The sequence below is a fragment of the Drosophila miranda genome, chromosome XL, assembly GCF_003369915.1.
Source record: "Drosophila miranda strain MSH22 chromosome XL, D.miranda_PacBio2.1, whole genome shotgun sequence".
In the NCBI taxonomy this organism is placed as follows: Eukaryota; Metazoa; Arthropoda; class Insecta; order Diptera; family Drosophilidae; genus Drosophila; species Drosophila miranda.
The window spans coordinates 5075158-5091873 of record NC_046673.1 but is presented as its reverse complement, the minus strand read 5'-3'; the positions used below and the strand labels follow the sequence as shown (position 1 = coordinate 5091873).

The window sequence follows — 16716 nt, the reverse complement described above, 5'->3', positions numbered from 1 at the left end:
AGCCGATTCGATAGCGCTATAGTTTCTCAGTTTTTAGGGCTAAAGCTGTTCGGATCATTGTGGGAATCCAATGCAATCCACGAGAGTAACCGAAGGTCCTACCTGTTGTTTCCCTATCACCTTTCTATCCATTCATAGCCTGTAGACTTTTCACAGACTCGGCTGCAGATCGGATCACTATATCATAGAACTTCAATGGGAAGCAATTATTTCCAAAGATGATATCATCTGTGTATCTCCGATAAGAAACATGGATGTTTCAGGGTATCTAAAGCACCGTTAGCCCACTGAGATATGTACCGAATCAAAAGGTTATCGCAGCAGCAACCTACAATCCACCCACAAACAGAAGCACAGTCGGGGATTCCCACAGAGGAACGAGAAAGGGGCACCCCCGGTAGGAAGAAACAAAAGAACAAAAAAAGAGAAAGAAAAAACAAGTTAAGGAAGCTGCGATAAAATGCATCAGAACAGTTGATGCAAAAAGTTTATGAACCAAAGGAAAAAAAAGGAATGTAAAAGAGATGAACAAAATGCCGTTTGCGCTCGATGAAGCCCGTTATAGATGATGAATAGAATCCTAGGAATCTAGAGAGATCATCTACTAAAAATGCCACATGGAACACCTGGGATATGGATATCCAATGGATATAATTAATTAAAATATCCTCTGTATTATTCCGAAATTTCGAATGCAAATCAAATATACTTTTGCAATGAAATTGTTAATCGGAGAAATTGATTGGCATTGTTGGGGGAATTTTTTTCAATTACTTTTAATCAATCAACTGATTAAAGTGGAGAGCTTTTACTTTATTGAAAAGCAGCCTAATGGAGTCCCTCGTCCGATGCATCGCCCCGACCAATAGTATACCCAATTAGGTCTATAGATACTTATGTGTGCGGACGTTGATGTGGATATGTGGATGCGGATGTGTGGGAGGCAAAGTGAGTGCAATTAAAAGTTTACATTGCCCAATCGTCCTTTCAGGGCGGCCCAAACAAACAGAAAGCAGAGACACTCGAATGCACAGCACAGCACGGCACAGAACAGCACACACACACAAACGCACACGCACGCACACATCCGAGCAGACAAAGAGCTTAAGCAAACAAATTTGCTGAGCGCAAACTTTTGCCACTGACTGTGCAACTGGTTGGCAGTGACTGTGTGCGTATGTGCGTGTGTGTGTGTAGTATTTGGCATGGAATTCTGTGGCGGGGGTATCTCTGTAGCCCAATGCACATGTTTTGTCCTTTTCTTGCACTTTATTTTGCCTGAAATTTATGTCAAATTAATTACGAAGATGCTTTCGCACGAGAAAGAGTAAGAGCCACACGACCGTAGAGATACCCTTCAGTCATTGGGGATTCCACATACCCTTTAAAGGTTTATAAAGGCTTTTCTTGAGTGTTGCACGAACACAATATACCCCTCGTTGCACTTGAATGCTGGGTAGCAAAACTGTAACAGAACGAGGCAGCAGATGCCTCTTTGTTTGGGTGGTCCCCACGGGGCGTGGGGACCACTTAAACTTCGATTTAAAAGAGCGAGGCATGCCCCCTCAGCCCATCTCCCTCTCACCCGCTCGTTTGTCAATTGTCATACAATTTGCGGCGACTGTTATTATAACGGTGAACAAACAAACCGTCAGACAAACCGACAGAAAGACAGCCAGACATACAACAATTGGGACAAAGAGCTGAACAACATAATTACCACATAATTATATAAGTATGGGGTGCCACGCCACCCCCACTCCGCCCCTCCCCTAATGCTGCTCTTCTTTGGAGCAACAACAACAACTACAGAAACAACAGCCACAATAAAAAAGAAGACAACAACAAAAATTACATCAAAACGAAAGTTTTTGCTTCGCTTTGATACAAAAATTTCTTCATTTTTTTGTGCACTCTTCCACCGCGAGGGTTAATGAATTTTAGGGCGAGGCTTGAGACGCATCCCCGAGATTGCCTGCAAAAATGTTCCCATAAGCGAATGGACACAGTTGATACACGAATGCAACGAACGGAGATATATTAATATATATGTATATGTATTTCAATATTAATGTTAATTTATTATTTTTAATTTGTTATTTATTATTTTTAATTATTATTTAATATTTTTAATTTTTAGTTTAGTATTTTTAATTGTTAATTTATTATTTATTATTTTAAATTTTTTATTTATTATTTTATATTTATTATTTTTTTTTTTTTTTTAATTTATTATTTTTAATTTATTATTTTTAGTTTATTATTTTAAGATTATTCTTTTTAATTTATTATTTTTAATTTATTATTTTTAATTTATTATTTTTTATTTATTATTTTTTATTTATTATTTTTTATTTATTATTTTTTATTTATTATTTTTAATTTATTATTTTTATAGTTTATATTTTTATAGTTTATATTTTTATATTTTTATATTTAGTCGAATTATTGCTTGATTTATTATCACCGTTACTTATTAATTGTCAAATTGATTTAGTTTATAAATTAATTATTCAATATCTCAGTACGCATTACTGGAAACCCAGTTGGAAATTTCCATTAGCACGTGAAAGTGCCATTCAGGCACGAATGTGACTGATGCTGGGAATCGATCGATATGCAAGGGTATCTCAGACTTCGGCCCGGCTTTCTTTGTGGCGTTTTTCAAAGCTTTCAATCGGTCAACCCTTAAGCACCTCCCGCCCCTTACAGTCGCCAGTTTAGACAGGAAAAAATCTCAACAATTGCATGAGACATGGTCTGGTAGACGGGAACGGAGGGGGGAGGGACCTAGTCCGGATCCGAGCTCGTATCCGAATCCGTCTCCGACTCCGGCAGAGACTCGAAAACATTCCATGGGAATGCCAAATGCTTGGCCCGCACGCAAACTGCAAATAACTCAAATATTTAGTTGAACAATGAACAGACAAAAGCCAGAGGCAGGGAGAGGGACAGGCAGGGCCTGGGGCGAGGTAAATAGGGGCTGAAAGAATCTATGCCACTTACCCCAATTAGGGGAAGCGACTGTTGGGAGGGCTCCCATCAGAGCGGCGGATGAGCGGGAGAAGCGCCACCAGAAAGCAGGCCTAGGAAAAAGTCTAGGCAAATGTTACATCAATCAGCAATTCGTTTGAGAATTTTTATATCAGAAAGCTCGAATTAATTTTAAATTAAAGTTGAAACGAAGGTCATAGTCAAAGGTTGGAAAAACACCTCTGGAGAATGTCACATGAGAAAAAACTAGAGGATGAGAGGGATATATACTCCAGGTTGGGATTTTGCATTACAAAAGGGGTCTTTCGATCATAGTTCATACAGTCCCCATAGATTGGGATCTTCGGTAGACCTCTGTGAATTCTAATCCATTCAGCCATTGATCGCTGATCACGCAAATACAGAGTCGTCTGCTATGGATCAGTGATCATAGAATGTTATCTATAACTCGACAATCTATAATTCAGTAGTCGATAATAGACAATTCGATAATCTTATGGATACTCGATACTCTATAAATCTAGAATCACTCTTCCAATAAACTATAATAATTGACGATTCGATACTGCTAATACATACATGATGATAATTCAATCGTTTATAATCGATCGATAAATCTCGATGAATCGATGCATCGATAACCAATCGTTGTAAGGCAGGTTTTGAATGGGTTCATTCATTCATTCATCCACTATTCCCAGGCTGATTCATCAAGAGATTCCCCGTACTGGGGCCTACCCCTTCCCACCACCCTCCCCCTCCCCGTCATTATGCCTCATGCAAATATCATTGTCCGCCCGCCAGGTGTCGCCAATGGCCGCAGCACGAAAACGATGATGATGCTAATTTCATTTTGAAAATTTTTCGAATACATTCAACTTGTGCCGCCGCTGCTGCTGCTGCTGCTGCTACTGCTGTTGGCCATTTCCGTTTCTTGTTTATGGGTTCCCCTCGCCCCCTGCCCCGTACTCATTCGCTTCCCATCATAATGCACTTGGCCAAAAAGCGGCTGGCTGGCAACAGTCAGAAAGAGAAACATTCGAGGCAGCAGGGCGGAGGTGGAGGCGGAGGCAGAACCGAAGGCAAACCACAGCAGAACTGAGTCACAAACACAAGACTCGATTCGGAGAGGGAGATCAATATTCATGAATCATGCCACTGGCATGCATCTGGTTAGAAATGCGGGAACTCTTATATTGAAAGAGGGAGCTGGGGCACAGCAAAGAGGTGGGCTTTTGGAGTCCGAGTCCAAGTCCGAGTCCGAGTCGGAGTCGGAGTCCAAGTCCGAGCCATTGGGTGCCGGTCTTTATGAGTTAAGCACCATTCTTTTGGTTGACAAAAACTCGGAACTCGTTTCAATTCGATTCGACCGCACTGCCCAAGGGGGCACCCCTTGCCCTCGCGGCCCCAACTTCTCATTTCCCATTTCCCGATTTCTCATTTCGGTTTCATGGCATACACCTCGCCGTTGTATTGGCTATACCTTTGGCTTTTGCTTTAGCCTTTTCTGCTGTTGTGTGCTGTGTTTTGGGCTATTAGCTAATCGCCGGGCCAACATCCATCATCGATACCGAGTACCAAAGCACATGGAACATGGCAGGCGGCCACAAGTGAAACCCAAATTGATAAACGATAACGAAAAAGAGAACAAAGAGCAAAGAAGAGCGAAGCTGGGGATACCCTTGCGTTTCCTTTAAAAAGCAGAAGGTCCCCAGAAGCAGAAGGTCGCATATGCGTTGTTGAAATAAAGAACATTTCTTTCACAACTGAAGGAAATATTTGTATGGGATGAGGGATACGGATAGTGTTGCTATGGAGATGCCATTGGCGAGAGGAAGAAAGGTTTTCTTGAAAGAAAATACGATACAAATATAGTGGAACCGATTCCAGATATAGCCAGGACTAATTAAAACCTAATCAATTAAAAAACCAAATGATAATCACCACTTTCGAATCGTCGTACTCCCCTGTCCGTGAGGGTATTCAGCGATAGAATGGAAAGTAACGCAAAAAGACAAAATACAATGTTGAAACATTAAAGCCAGCACACATGAGGCTCATTAGAGTGGGGCGATGATGATGGTGGTGGCGGTGGTGGTGGTGGTGGTGGGGTTGCACATTCAATGCAAACAAAAGCCAGGTAACAGGTACATAACTCTTTTATATTTTATTTTTTCTTTTTTTGTCTTTGTCAACAGTTTTGTGTGCGATAAGATTTTTGGGGTTTTTGTCTCTCGTCGATTCGCTTTTTGTTGCAGTTGATTGTGGATTGGGGTTGGCCGCTGCGGTGCGGTGGCAACCATTATCACAAATTATGCATGTGCTCCACTTCTGGCCATCTCCCCGTCCCACACCGCCACCGTCTACGGCTCTTGGACTCATTATGTCTGCTGTTATTAGTATTATCAGAGCGGGTTCTGGCAGGAGCGAATTCGGTCAGAGTTGAGCGGAGATTGTCTGTGCAACAAATGTGTGCTGTGTGTGTGTTTGAAGTGGCAGGAAACCGAAAATCAAGGGGACGAAAGGCTACCAAAAATCGGCTAAGACCCCAAGGTATAGGGAATCTGATGAGACAGTTGCAGAGATATGAAAGGTAAAATCTCTGCAAGTGATAGGCCCCACATCAGAAAAGAGATCAAGTCTGAATTGGAAAAGGGAAGCAGATGAAAGAAAAACAGGGAAGAATATGAATATAAATGAGAGAGAGACACACAGTCGAACATCTCTATTACGAAGGTTTCTATACAGCGAATTTATATCAGGAAAACTGCAATTTGCGGCGATTGATCGTTCTCCACAGATTATATATCTCCCAATGATAAGATGAAAACTTTTGAGCGATAGGCAGTTCGATTACGAGCTATAAAGCGATGGAATATTCATAGAATATAATGTGTGAATGTTTAAGTTTAATTATTTCGTTAGAATTAAGTTTCCTTTGGGATTTAGGTTCGTTTATCTTAGGCGAAATTTCCACACTTAAATTGGCAAATTATGAGAAATTAGAGTTTCAGCTTAATTGGAATATACATCGGATAAGGCGGGGCGGGGTGAGGAGGGGCGGCGGATAATGGATGGGGCGGGGCAGAAAGCGGAGATTGTCGGAGGATGGATGTCAAGGATAAACGAAGGAGGTATGAAAATTCAAATAAATTATAGCATACGCCAAGGCGCCATAAAACACAAAAGCAATAAAAAGTAAGCGAGCGAAAGGTGCAGGACATACACCTGCCCCCTCGAGCCATGCGCCACCCGCCACCCGCCCCATTGCCCCATTCCCATTGCCGCCACGCCACCATCAAGTGGCCGCAATTAAGTGGCAAGGTGGCAAAAGAAGCGAAGGGAAACAAGATGAAGTAGCCCACAGCGACAAGACAATGAGCCACCCACAAGGGGGGAGAACAGGAACAGGAACAGGAGGAGGAGCAGGGCAGGGGGCGGCATCTTGCCAACAGCGTGGCAGGCAAAAGGAAAAAAAAAACAGGACACTGTACATAGAAGGCGATCAGAACACGATACAAAAAAAGAGAGCAAGGGATGCCTCGTACTCGTATCTCCTCTCTTTCTCTGTGAGGGAAAAAGAGAGCTTGCAATCCCTGCAATGTATCGATAGGAGACGCGTAGGATTCAGACCCTTTTGCTACCAACTTCTTGCATGATTGCAAGAGAGAGAATGCTCGGGCATTCACGTCGACTGCGCAGTGGCGAGGAGATCAAAGCTCGGGGCCGAGAATGCGAAAACAAAATGCACACGGTGTGTGGAGGCAGTGCGTGGACGCTGATCGACTCATTGCAAACGGCTGTTTCTCTTGTTTCTTACTGTCTTGATATAGAACCCAAGGGATCTGCTTTCTTTTTTTGCAATTTTTGCCAACCTCTCAACACAATAATAATATCCGTGAAGAGCGTATGCAAAAACCTAAGCAAATTCATTTGACATTTCGCCTGAAGATACGCGTACCGGATGATTATTGCCTGGAAAAAGTCTTCTGGCCGTACACCTTTTCTTCCTCCTGCCCTGCACTGCCCTCTCCTTTCCTTTCTTTCTATTGCCCCCCCCCCCCCCCCCTATCGCTCCTTCCGTCCTTCTGCAGTCTTTTTATATTTTCGTTGTTTTTCGTGCTTGTTTTTTCCTGCTTCTTTTTTTGTTTTGTTGTTATTTAATATTTTAAAGCGTCAACAAGGCGTTGCCCGCGGTGGTGGTTGAGCGGGGGGGGAGGGGGGCCAAAAATGAACAAATACTCCTGGCACAATATGGGGGTGGGGGGTTTAGAGGTGTGACCAGATTCCAGTGGAAGCAAAAGATGATAAAGCGTGTAGAATGTAAAGAGGAGGTTTGCCGGAGGAATAGGAATGTGTGTGTGTGCATAATAAAATTAGCGATAGGTACAGTCGCGCACCCAACCCCTGACCCTGCGTATAAGCTGCAAGACAGTTATGTAGGCCAAAAGGAAAAGATAAGAACGTGTAAGCGCATAGCTAATGAAATGTTTTCGACCCCAACAAAAGGGTTTCAAAAAAGGGGGGTAGCAAGGGTGTAGGGAATAAAGGGAGGGCAGGGAAAGAGAGAGAGGGGGATATTAATGCGATAATTTGCCACTGATTCAATCCGTTGTCCGAGAGATCATTTTCAAAAAGTGACGATCTCTTTGCCATCTTCCGTTCCGTTCGAAAGTTATTTTCTTCGAAAAGCTCTCCACCTTTTAAAGACTTTGCTGCTAAAGTTAATTGCGAAACAAAATCCCCCAGATGCTCTGACTTTTCCTTGCACTTTTCCCCCACAATTATTTTATTCCTTTTGTTGTTTGCTTGGTTTCCCGAAAAAGAAAACCTCTTGAAACTCCAATCCACAGATTATTTTCCTATTTTGTGGGCTCATTCGCTCGCTCTCCCTCGCGCGCTCTCTCTCTCTCTCTCTCTCTCTCTCTCTCTCTCCCTCTGTCTGCCTCAGGAGGCATACATTTGGTGGCAGCTACCTGCTGCTGCTTCCCTTGAAACGTGAGACCATGTGTGCAGCACATGTGTGAGTGAGTGTGTGTGTGTGTGTGTGTGTGTGGGAGGGAGTGCGGCTATCTGTGTGAGTGTGTGTGAATGCAGTCCAAAGACCGGAAATGTCTAATGATAGCATTCGTCGGGCAGCGTCGTCGTCGGCGCCTCGCAGCAGTCAAAGGCCCCTCGAAGAACGAAAGAACTATTCCACAGGCTGGCGAATGTTCGTTCTGTTTGTGCCTTCAATTTGCACCTGGATGGGTCCTACCACTCGCTGCTCCCCAGTGCACGGGTGGAGCACCCTGAATGTTTCATCAAATTGAAGCGGAATAAACTGCGGTACAGGGTATCAGCTGTGATGGCTCTCTTGCTCTTGCTCCGTCCTTTTGCTTCTGTTTTGTATGCGAGTCGCCGAAGCGATGTGTGTGTTTCTGTTTGTTGCTTTTGCTGCTGTTTTTTGCCGCTTATGCAAATGCCTATGCCCATTCCCCCCTTCCCCTTCCCCTGTCCGTAACCTATGTGCAGCTCACGTCTCAGATCCCCCCTCCCCCCTCCTCTCTCACTCTTCACTTCTAGGCCTCACCCATTTGGCCTGGCCTTGATCGTGGCGTTGCTTCTGCCGCGCCGTTGCATGTGGAAATTCCACACTCAATCATTCGGCTCAGTCGGCTCTCGCGCCTCGGTTTGACATGCACTGTCTGCAAGGCACCCCCCACCCAACCATCTCTCTCTGTCCCTCTCCATTCTGCCCCTTTTTGGCATGGTTCATCATCATCATTCAGTCATTACGTATACCCTTTGAAGGGGTCTCCATTCTCCATTCTCCATTCCGCATTCCATTCCGAATGGATACGAATAGATCTCATAAAAGATTGCAAATATTCCAATGTACCCCCGATTACAGGGTATCTCTGACTCTTGACTATGGCTTTGTTTCTCTCTCTCCCTTGCTTCTTGTTTCGAGTTCTTCTTTTTGTCGATTTGTTTGGTTTCTACTTCTTTCGCATATTAATTGAACATTGAACACAAAATTGGATGGTGGCGGGGAGCGGGGGTTTGAGGCAATGAAATTCTTGTGGAATCCAAGAAAACAATGCAATTAGTCAACTTTGACTGTACTTCAGAGCCAATGGCATTCATTCATTCATTCATACGTGCTTCATTAACAGCAACAACACCGAAAAACTATGCTCTTTGTTGCTGTAATATATATTTATAAATTAATGTATAAAAAAAGGAAAAAAAAATGAAAATTTTCGGGTAAGGTTAAAGAGAATGTTGTGCATCGGTGGATGTGCACGGGTGGGTGGGTGGGTGGTTGCATGGGTGGATTTTTACAATTTCTGATTGCATTTATTGCTCTTGTGCTCTTGCGCTCTTGTGCTTCTTTTGAAGTTTCTTTTATGTGTGGCAAGTGGATTTCAATGCTAATTGAAATGCGTGGCAAGCAGAAATAAAATAAAACAAAGCAAAAAAACACACACACACACACACGAAAGCACAAAGCACCTGTGTGGCTCCACCGGTGTGTGTATGTATTTGTTCGGGGCAATTAACAGAAATTGGGCACGCACAGTTTGAGGGGCACTCGCCCGCCGCGCACTCGACGCTCGAAAACTGTAAGCCAAATATTTCGAAAGATCCCGCTCGGAATGCAGTTTGAAATGCACTTTACTAAGCCCAGTTCCACATGTCTGAAGTTTGAGATCCACTACTTTCGGATACCGAAAATCGATCTGCAGTTTTCAATATCGAAAGTCTCACATTTCTGCATCAAAACGGATTCTTCGACCAAGTGGGAAAGATAGGATCACTATATTGTATGATTTCCACACGCCTCACGAGTCTCAAAGCTCTGCCCATTGCAAGCTCTATTTTTGGGGTTTGAAATGCACTTCCTTTGGGCATAATCTCAAACTGTGCGAGACGCATTCGGCGCTCCCTGGGAGCCAATCCAATGGACTTTTAGGGACGGCTAGGCAAAAGCCCCATCATATATGGGTTTTAGCCAAAAAAAAAAAAAAAACAAAATAATTCTGTGGAAAACTGCATTGCGGGAAGGGGGCCGACAATCCAAAGGGGCGAGCCAGGGGATCAGGGGACACCGCTTTTGATGGTCAAAAACACAATGTCCCTACATCCCCCCGCCTCCCCGTTGCGTTGGTTGTAATTTGGCATTACAGCTTTTGTGCTGATTTTTCGCCCCATCCCCCCGCCTGGATTTTCCCCACATGCCACAACAATTTTGGCCGAGAGGAGGGGGCGCCATAGAGGAGGCTGGGCCCTGTACCGAGTGTCAACAGATCGTTGATAACTGTTATTGTTGTTATTTATGAGCGCCCCTTCCTCTCTCTTTTCATCGCTCTTTGTGCCTCTTTCCCCTGCAATTCCTTTACTTTTCATCCATGAAATCGTTCAATTACACAAATAAATGCAATTTTCCATCAAAACATGGCACCGATGAACCGATAAAAATATGATCATGCCTCCGCTTCCCTTCGGACGCTAAAAACTATAAAAAATAAATATAAATTGTGACAGTTCTTCATGAAATGGAAGCCTCGTTGGAATGGCAAAACTTTACCGACGCTCTAGAGTCCTCCATCGGTGGAAAACGTGTCGTGTGTGCCTTTGCTGCCTGCTGGCTGCGGCTTTTCCCGTTGTTTTTTTTGTGAGCAAAATCATTGCGTGTGTGCACAAAAATATTTGTCAAATGCAAATCCCGATCGTCGCATTCTCCCGCCTCACAAATGTCAATAGAAATGAATAAGAATAATGCTCTAGCCGCCTGCCCCGTGCCTCCACAAAAACCCATTTTGTGGGTCAATCAATTTTTGACGCAGCAAAATATTCGGCGGCCGCTGGAAAAATGTGATTTATCGAATGCGGTCGCTCGATGGCGGTCGGCGATGATCCATTTCGGGTGCCGCCTCAAACAAAAGCCAACACGAAATTCCTCATTTAATTAGTCGGAAGCTAAAATGTTTGCATACCCTCGAATAAGGGGTATGCTGATGGGGAAACCTTTCAAAAAATACCCATAAAACAAATGGTGTTTCTGTAGTGTTTAGCCGCTTCGTTGCAACGGGGCGGGGGAATGCTTTTTAAATAATTTAAATTTAAATTCGATTGTCATTTTGCATTTGAATAATTGCAGCATAGCGATGGTTGGATGGATGGATGAAACGCAACTAATCATGCAGCAAAAATCATGGCCCCCAAAGGGGGGGAATCTCTAATGCCGCGCCTTTGTCCGTTGATGATTTCTTCTCTGGGGATTGGACTACCTCCCAAATCGAAAATGGTTAATGAAAGCTGAATGATTTTCCATGTCCTCAAAGCAAACCAACAATAGATTTCCCAGTATTACATACATTATCCAATGATGGGCACAAATATAGATATCGGGATAACGATGGCTTTTCTTTGAAACGTTTGCTCAATTATATGGAAAAATCTACGAAGAAAACAAGATTCCATCTGAAGATATTTTTGGAATTTTTAAAAATATTTTACTACTTGGCAGGACAACAACTCTTCTGGTGTTTCTCCAAATTTGATTTTTTTTAAATTAAAAAATATTTATTTAAAAATAATTTTCATTAAATTATTTTTTTTATTAAAAAAAAAGGTTTAAATAATTTAATTTTATTCTAAGAATATTTTTATTTTACTATATTCAGTATTACAATTAAATATTTAGCTTATTTGACTTTTTTAAAATAAAAAAACATTTTAATTTTTTGTTTACAAATTTTTTTATTTAGATACAACAAAAAAAATTTGTTTTTTATAATTTATTTTATTTTTTAAGAAAAAAGCTTGCAACACAAATGTTGTAGATGTAAATGAATGCAGCAATCAATTGGTTTCAAAAACTGTTTATCGTGTGGGAAATATTAAGCTTTCGAGTGCAAGATGAATCATTTTTTTGTCGTATTTTTTTCCAACCAATTTTTACATTTGAACTCAGGAAAAGTCGAGCAAGGAATTATTTTGTTTTCATATAATATTCGTAAAGGCTGTCTAAGATCTGTAAACGGATAAACGGTATAAACGGATAAGCTGCATCCCATTCTTGGAGTCTATCGGAAAAGGTGGGCTTTTAATGCCAGAGTTTAATTGGCTGTTGCATAGTGTAACTACATTTTTCGATACATTTTTCCCGTAGGTGGTTCTTGTTTTGAAATGATGTTTTCTTCTGCAAAAACATAAACCAAGATGTTTATGCAGAAAAAAAACTCTCGCTAAAATCAGCCTCCCCGCACCGCAAACGGAGAAAAACAAAGGGAAAAGCATTACATGGTATTATGTACTCTTCTCTGTGAATTACAGTTACGAAACGCACCATCCATCCATCATGCTCTATATATGCCCCGTGTACCCCACTTGGAGTATCTTATACGAGTATCTTTCACAGTCAATTCCCTTGGACAATCTTTTTAAACGTTTTCGCTTCTTTTTTGTCGCCTTAACCTTCCTCCTTCCCCTCCCCTCTCCACCATAACCCACCCTTCCCCACCCTTCGCTGCTACGCTACGCAGCGCAAAAAGAGCTTAAAAAGCCATTTCGTGTTTCTTTTGGACGGATTTTACAGTTTTGCGGGTTTCCTTATGCCCTACGCCGAGGTTGAGGGTGTTATAAATTTGGCCAAGCATCTGTATTACCAAGAAACCCCCCTCCCCCCATGAGTCACACAGCAACAGGCGGTTTCCGTGCATTTTTCCTGTCATTTAATCTGCCAATTTAAAAGATATTCCCCAACACGATTTCTGAATATAGTTTTCATCCTTCATATTCTTAATTTATGAATTATATTTCATGTTATATTATTCTTAAATATTTTGCAAAATATTTTGATCTATGTAGTTGTTGTTTTCTGTTGCTCAAATTCTCTAGAATTTGTTCTTCTAGTTTTCCGTCTTCCGTATCTACGATCATAGTATTGAATTAGAAACTATCAAGAGAGATGGAGCTATAGGCTATACTAAGGTCTTAGACTCTCTAGGGTTATTATGAATAAATATATTTATTTTTCTATATGTTTTTTTCTAGATATCAAGGAATAATTCGGGACTTTTTGTTGTTGAGAATGGGAATATATTGAATCGGACGGTCTTTGTGAGGCAAGCGAGGGGCAGAAATGAGGGAAAGGTGTACAATCTTCGGATTGGCTGGAATTTAGCTTTCTTTGTTATTCGCTTTTGGTTGGAAAAGCGATTTCCATGCGCTGTTAAATAGATGTCACAAGTTAATGAATAGACCAGACAGACGGACGGACAGGCAGACAGGCAGACAGTCGTGTCCGTGGCATAGACAGAAGGTGCATGCAACAGAACAACTGAAAGTTGAAGCCAATTATAAAACTGTCTTCGATGTAGTGCTGTTTCGGATTCAGTTTGGACGTCACTTGTTCTGTTTGCCTTGTAACCCGAGAGATGATGCCACAAATGTCTTAGCAAAGCAGAAAGGAGGCGGTACAGAAAAAAAAAACGAAGCAAAGAAGGCAAGAAACACCCAAAGGCGGCAGAAGAAACAGATGAGAGACGAAAGTATAAACAGCTGGACAAACAATTTGCATTTTCTGTCAGATTTTAGATGATTCTCTCCTCTCTTTTCTTCCCTTTTTTCGTGTAGGGCAAGGGGTGGAGGGACGCATACAGTTTGACATGCACCTGCCACTAGAAAAAAATAGGAACAAGAAGAGAGAAAATTGCGATACCAGCAAAGTCCATAGAATTTTTGCCTTCGTGCAAATCAGTCGTGCAATATCATAAGCGAACGGATAACATCCGAAAAGAGGGATGGGTACATCAAAATATTTTTTGTCAGTGGAAAATCTCTCGATTCTGGACAGTATCTGTATCTGTAGAGTTGAACAATTCGAACAACGATTTCAAGCTTCAAGGAACGCCCCCGCAAAAACCAGAGGCCCGAATTCCGAATACCGAAATAGCCTCCAAACAGCACAAACAGAGCCTGAACAATCAGCCTGAGGGACCCATTGTGGTACCCCCTAACCCCTCCCCAACCACCAACAACAGCAACAATCGCCCCACAAATGAGTGAAAATGCGAGGAGGGGTTGGAGGTTATCCGAGTGCCGCGAAATTCGAATCGGAAATTTGTTGATTTTGTATTAAATATTTGATTTAAGTGGGTATTATATACGTTGTACCCCTGAAGCTTATATTTGGTTGTCCAGGCCTACCGGGTATGCAAATATTGCACAAATACAATTGGGGGCATGCAACGTGTACGCGTGTACAGTACGGCTCACAGGCGATAAGGCAGAACATCTCGTCGAAGAATTACCCAGCGAAAGGTACGCGCGGAGATTATACAAATTGCATTCCCACATGTTTCGAGAGAGATTGTTTTCAACACGAGATGATTTTCAGTCCCAGCGAAATTGGAAGTTCTGCAATTCTCAGTTCGAGAGAATCTTCCTCGGATGAACAGTCAACACTGTGTCTCTTTGGGCCTCAAAACCTTGCCTATCATCTTACAGTTACTTCTTGATGGTTCGCATAACAGCCACGGGCGGTTCTATTTTCACTTCACAGAAAACAATAAAGTAAGAAATTCGTAAAAAAAAAAAACACTAAATAAAATAAGAACACAAATTCCGGCAGATCGTGGAAAAGTGTTGAAAATTTTCACACAGCGAAGTGGCAGACGACGAAAAACCTTATCGCTAATGCTCTCACATTCAAATTCTAAAAAAGTGCAAATATTTTGGGTTTAAAATGTGAAGTGGGCCACCACCCCCGCCACCGACGGGGCGAAGATCCACTGTAAGTACGTCTTTCAGGGGTTTCTACTCTTGATAAGACGCAAAACAGATCGAAATCGTATGCGATCGACGAAATTCGACATCGAAAGAGTCGAATGCGCCCGCCGTTCGGGCTTCCGAAATTCCCACGGCTGTTTGTTTTGTATGTACTTGTTTTTCTTGAAACCGAAAGAACCTCAAAAGGAAAAACGAGAACCGAAAATGGGGGAGGGGGAAGCACGAAGCGGAGTTCATAAGGGAGAACAGCACTTACCCGCGTAACATGAGCAGCTGTCCGCGTTGAGCAGCAGCAGCGCTGCCAGCAAAAGCAGCGACGTTACCAGCGACTGCGACAGCGATATTTTGAGCCACATTCGTGTTCCTGCTTCGTTGACGTCAACGCGCTGACGACGACTGCGACGCAGCGACGACGCTAAAGATCGCCGCTGGTCTCTCATCATTTTTGGCTCTCTCTCTTTCGGCTGCTTTTCTTCGATATCGTTGATTCTTTTTGGCTGCTTCTGGCTTTTTTTTTTGTTTTTTTTTTGTTTTGTTTGATTAAAGTTAAATTGTTTTTGAATTTTCTTGCGTTTTTCTTAATTCATGTTGACTCTGGGAGAGAGAATGAGAAAGAGAGAGAACAAACATTAACCAAAACATGAAACATGGTAAACGTTATTTTAGTTTTCTCATTTGCTTTGTGTCAGTCATTCGCCCAGACGCACACACAAACACACACACAGTCATAGGCACACCTGCCACAGGTAGCAGCAGCGGGAAAGACAGAGCGCGTTCGCTCTGAGTCAGAGAGAGGAAAAGAGAGGGAGGCACGCTTTAAAACCAAACGTCTGTGGTCAGAGAGAGACAGAGCGATCACGATCAGCCGCCAAACTAAGCCCAAGGAGTATTTAAATAAGGTGAGGCATGTCAGAGAGCAGCCAAACAAAATTTAACTAATTTTAATTTCGATGCGGCATGAGCATAAGAGATAGACAGCGACAGAACCGAAACAGCAGCTCGAGGGATCGGCAATGCCTCACCTTAAACAAGGAACACCTTGGACAAAGCCAGGCCACAAATTTAATTGGAATCGTCTCTCTCGCTCTCTCGCCACGCTACACACAACCACGATCCACTCCACTCTCTTCTGACCAGACTCTCTCACTCGGCAAATGCTTGCCTCTCTCTTTTGCTGTTTGTTTGAACCCTTTTTCGCTTTTGGACTTTTGTTTTTTGGACTGGTTGCAAGAACCAGTTTTTCCCATATGCAATTCTCTCACGCACACACAAACAAACTCACAGACACATTCTCAAGTTCGAATTCGAACCAAAAAGTTGTTTAATTTTGTTTATAAAATATGTTTTCGGCGCTCTTTTTGTTTTCATTTTGGCGCATTTCTTTCCCTTTTGTTTTGCTTGTTTTCACTCACATACACTCACAAAAAAACAGAATGAAACACAAAAAAATAGTAACAAAAATGTTGGGTGAGAGGGAGACTGAGGGATCGCTGCAGCAGCGCGCGCGATCGCTGCACAATTCCCAGAAAAAAACACAAGAGAAACAGAAAGAGCGAGAGACGGAGACGGAGATCGGGGGAATGGAATAGGACAACTTTTATTTACTTCTCTTGCGCCTGCTTTTAATGTTGTTTCTTTTATTAACCATTTGCTTCGTTAGACTTCTTCCTACTCCGGTCTGGTGTTTCAAAACACAGAAGCAGCAGCAGTGGAGCAACCGAAAGCGACGAACGACGAGCGACGACGAAAATGACGACGACGATGCGACGTAGTCGGCAAGAACAACCGTTATGCGCGCAGGCAGAAAACAAACTGTGCTGCTGCTGAAGAGCAGCATTGGTGGGCCAGCTTGGTTTGGCTCCGGCGACGGCGACGCCAACGCTGACGTCGGCACGAGCAGAGGCAGCGACAAGCAGCCACAGCAGTGCCAGCCAGCGTCGC

General features: G+C 42.7%; 1 protein-coding gene across 14 annotated transcripts in view; it reads right to left on the bottom strand.

Moving 5' to 3' along the window:
- Nucleotides 1-16602, bottom strand: part of LOC108154618 (protein sidekick) — an 88235-nt gene extending 71633 nt beyond the window's left edge. For 7 of the 14 annotated variants that reach the window (XM_033397702.1, XM_033397725.1, XM_017284941.2 and 4 more), the window contains exons 1-2: nucleotides 16381-16602; nucleotides 15032-15369 (exon numbers count right to left, since the gene is read on the bottom strand). In XM_033397702.1, the coding sequence (XP_033253593.1) occupies nucleotides 15032-15218 (187 nt within the window). In that variant the 5' untranslated portion in view covers nucleotides 15219-15369; nucleotides 16381-16602. The remainder of the gene's footprint in view (nucleotides 1-15031; nucleotides 15370-16380) is intronic. The other 7 variants (XM_017284947.2, XM_033397740.1, XM_017284960.2 and 4 more) reach the window with 2 other exon arrangements.
- Between the last annotated feature and the right edge of the window lie 114 nt (nucleotides 16603-16716).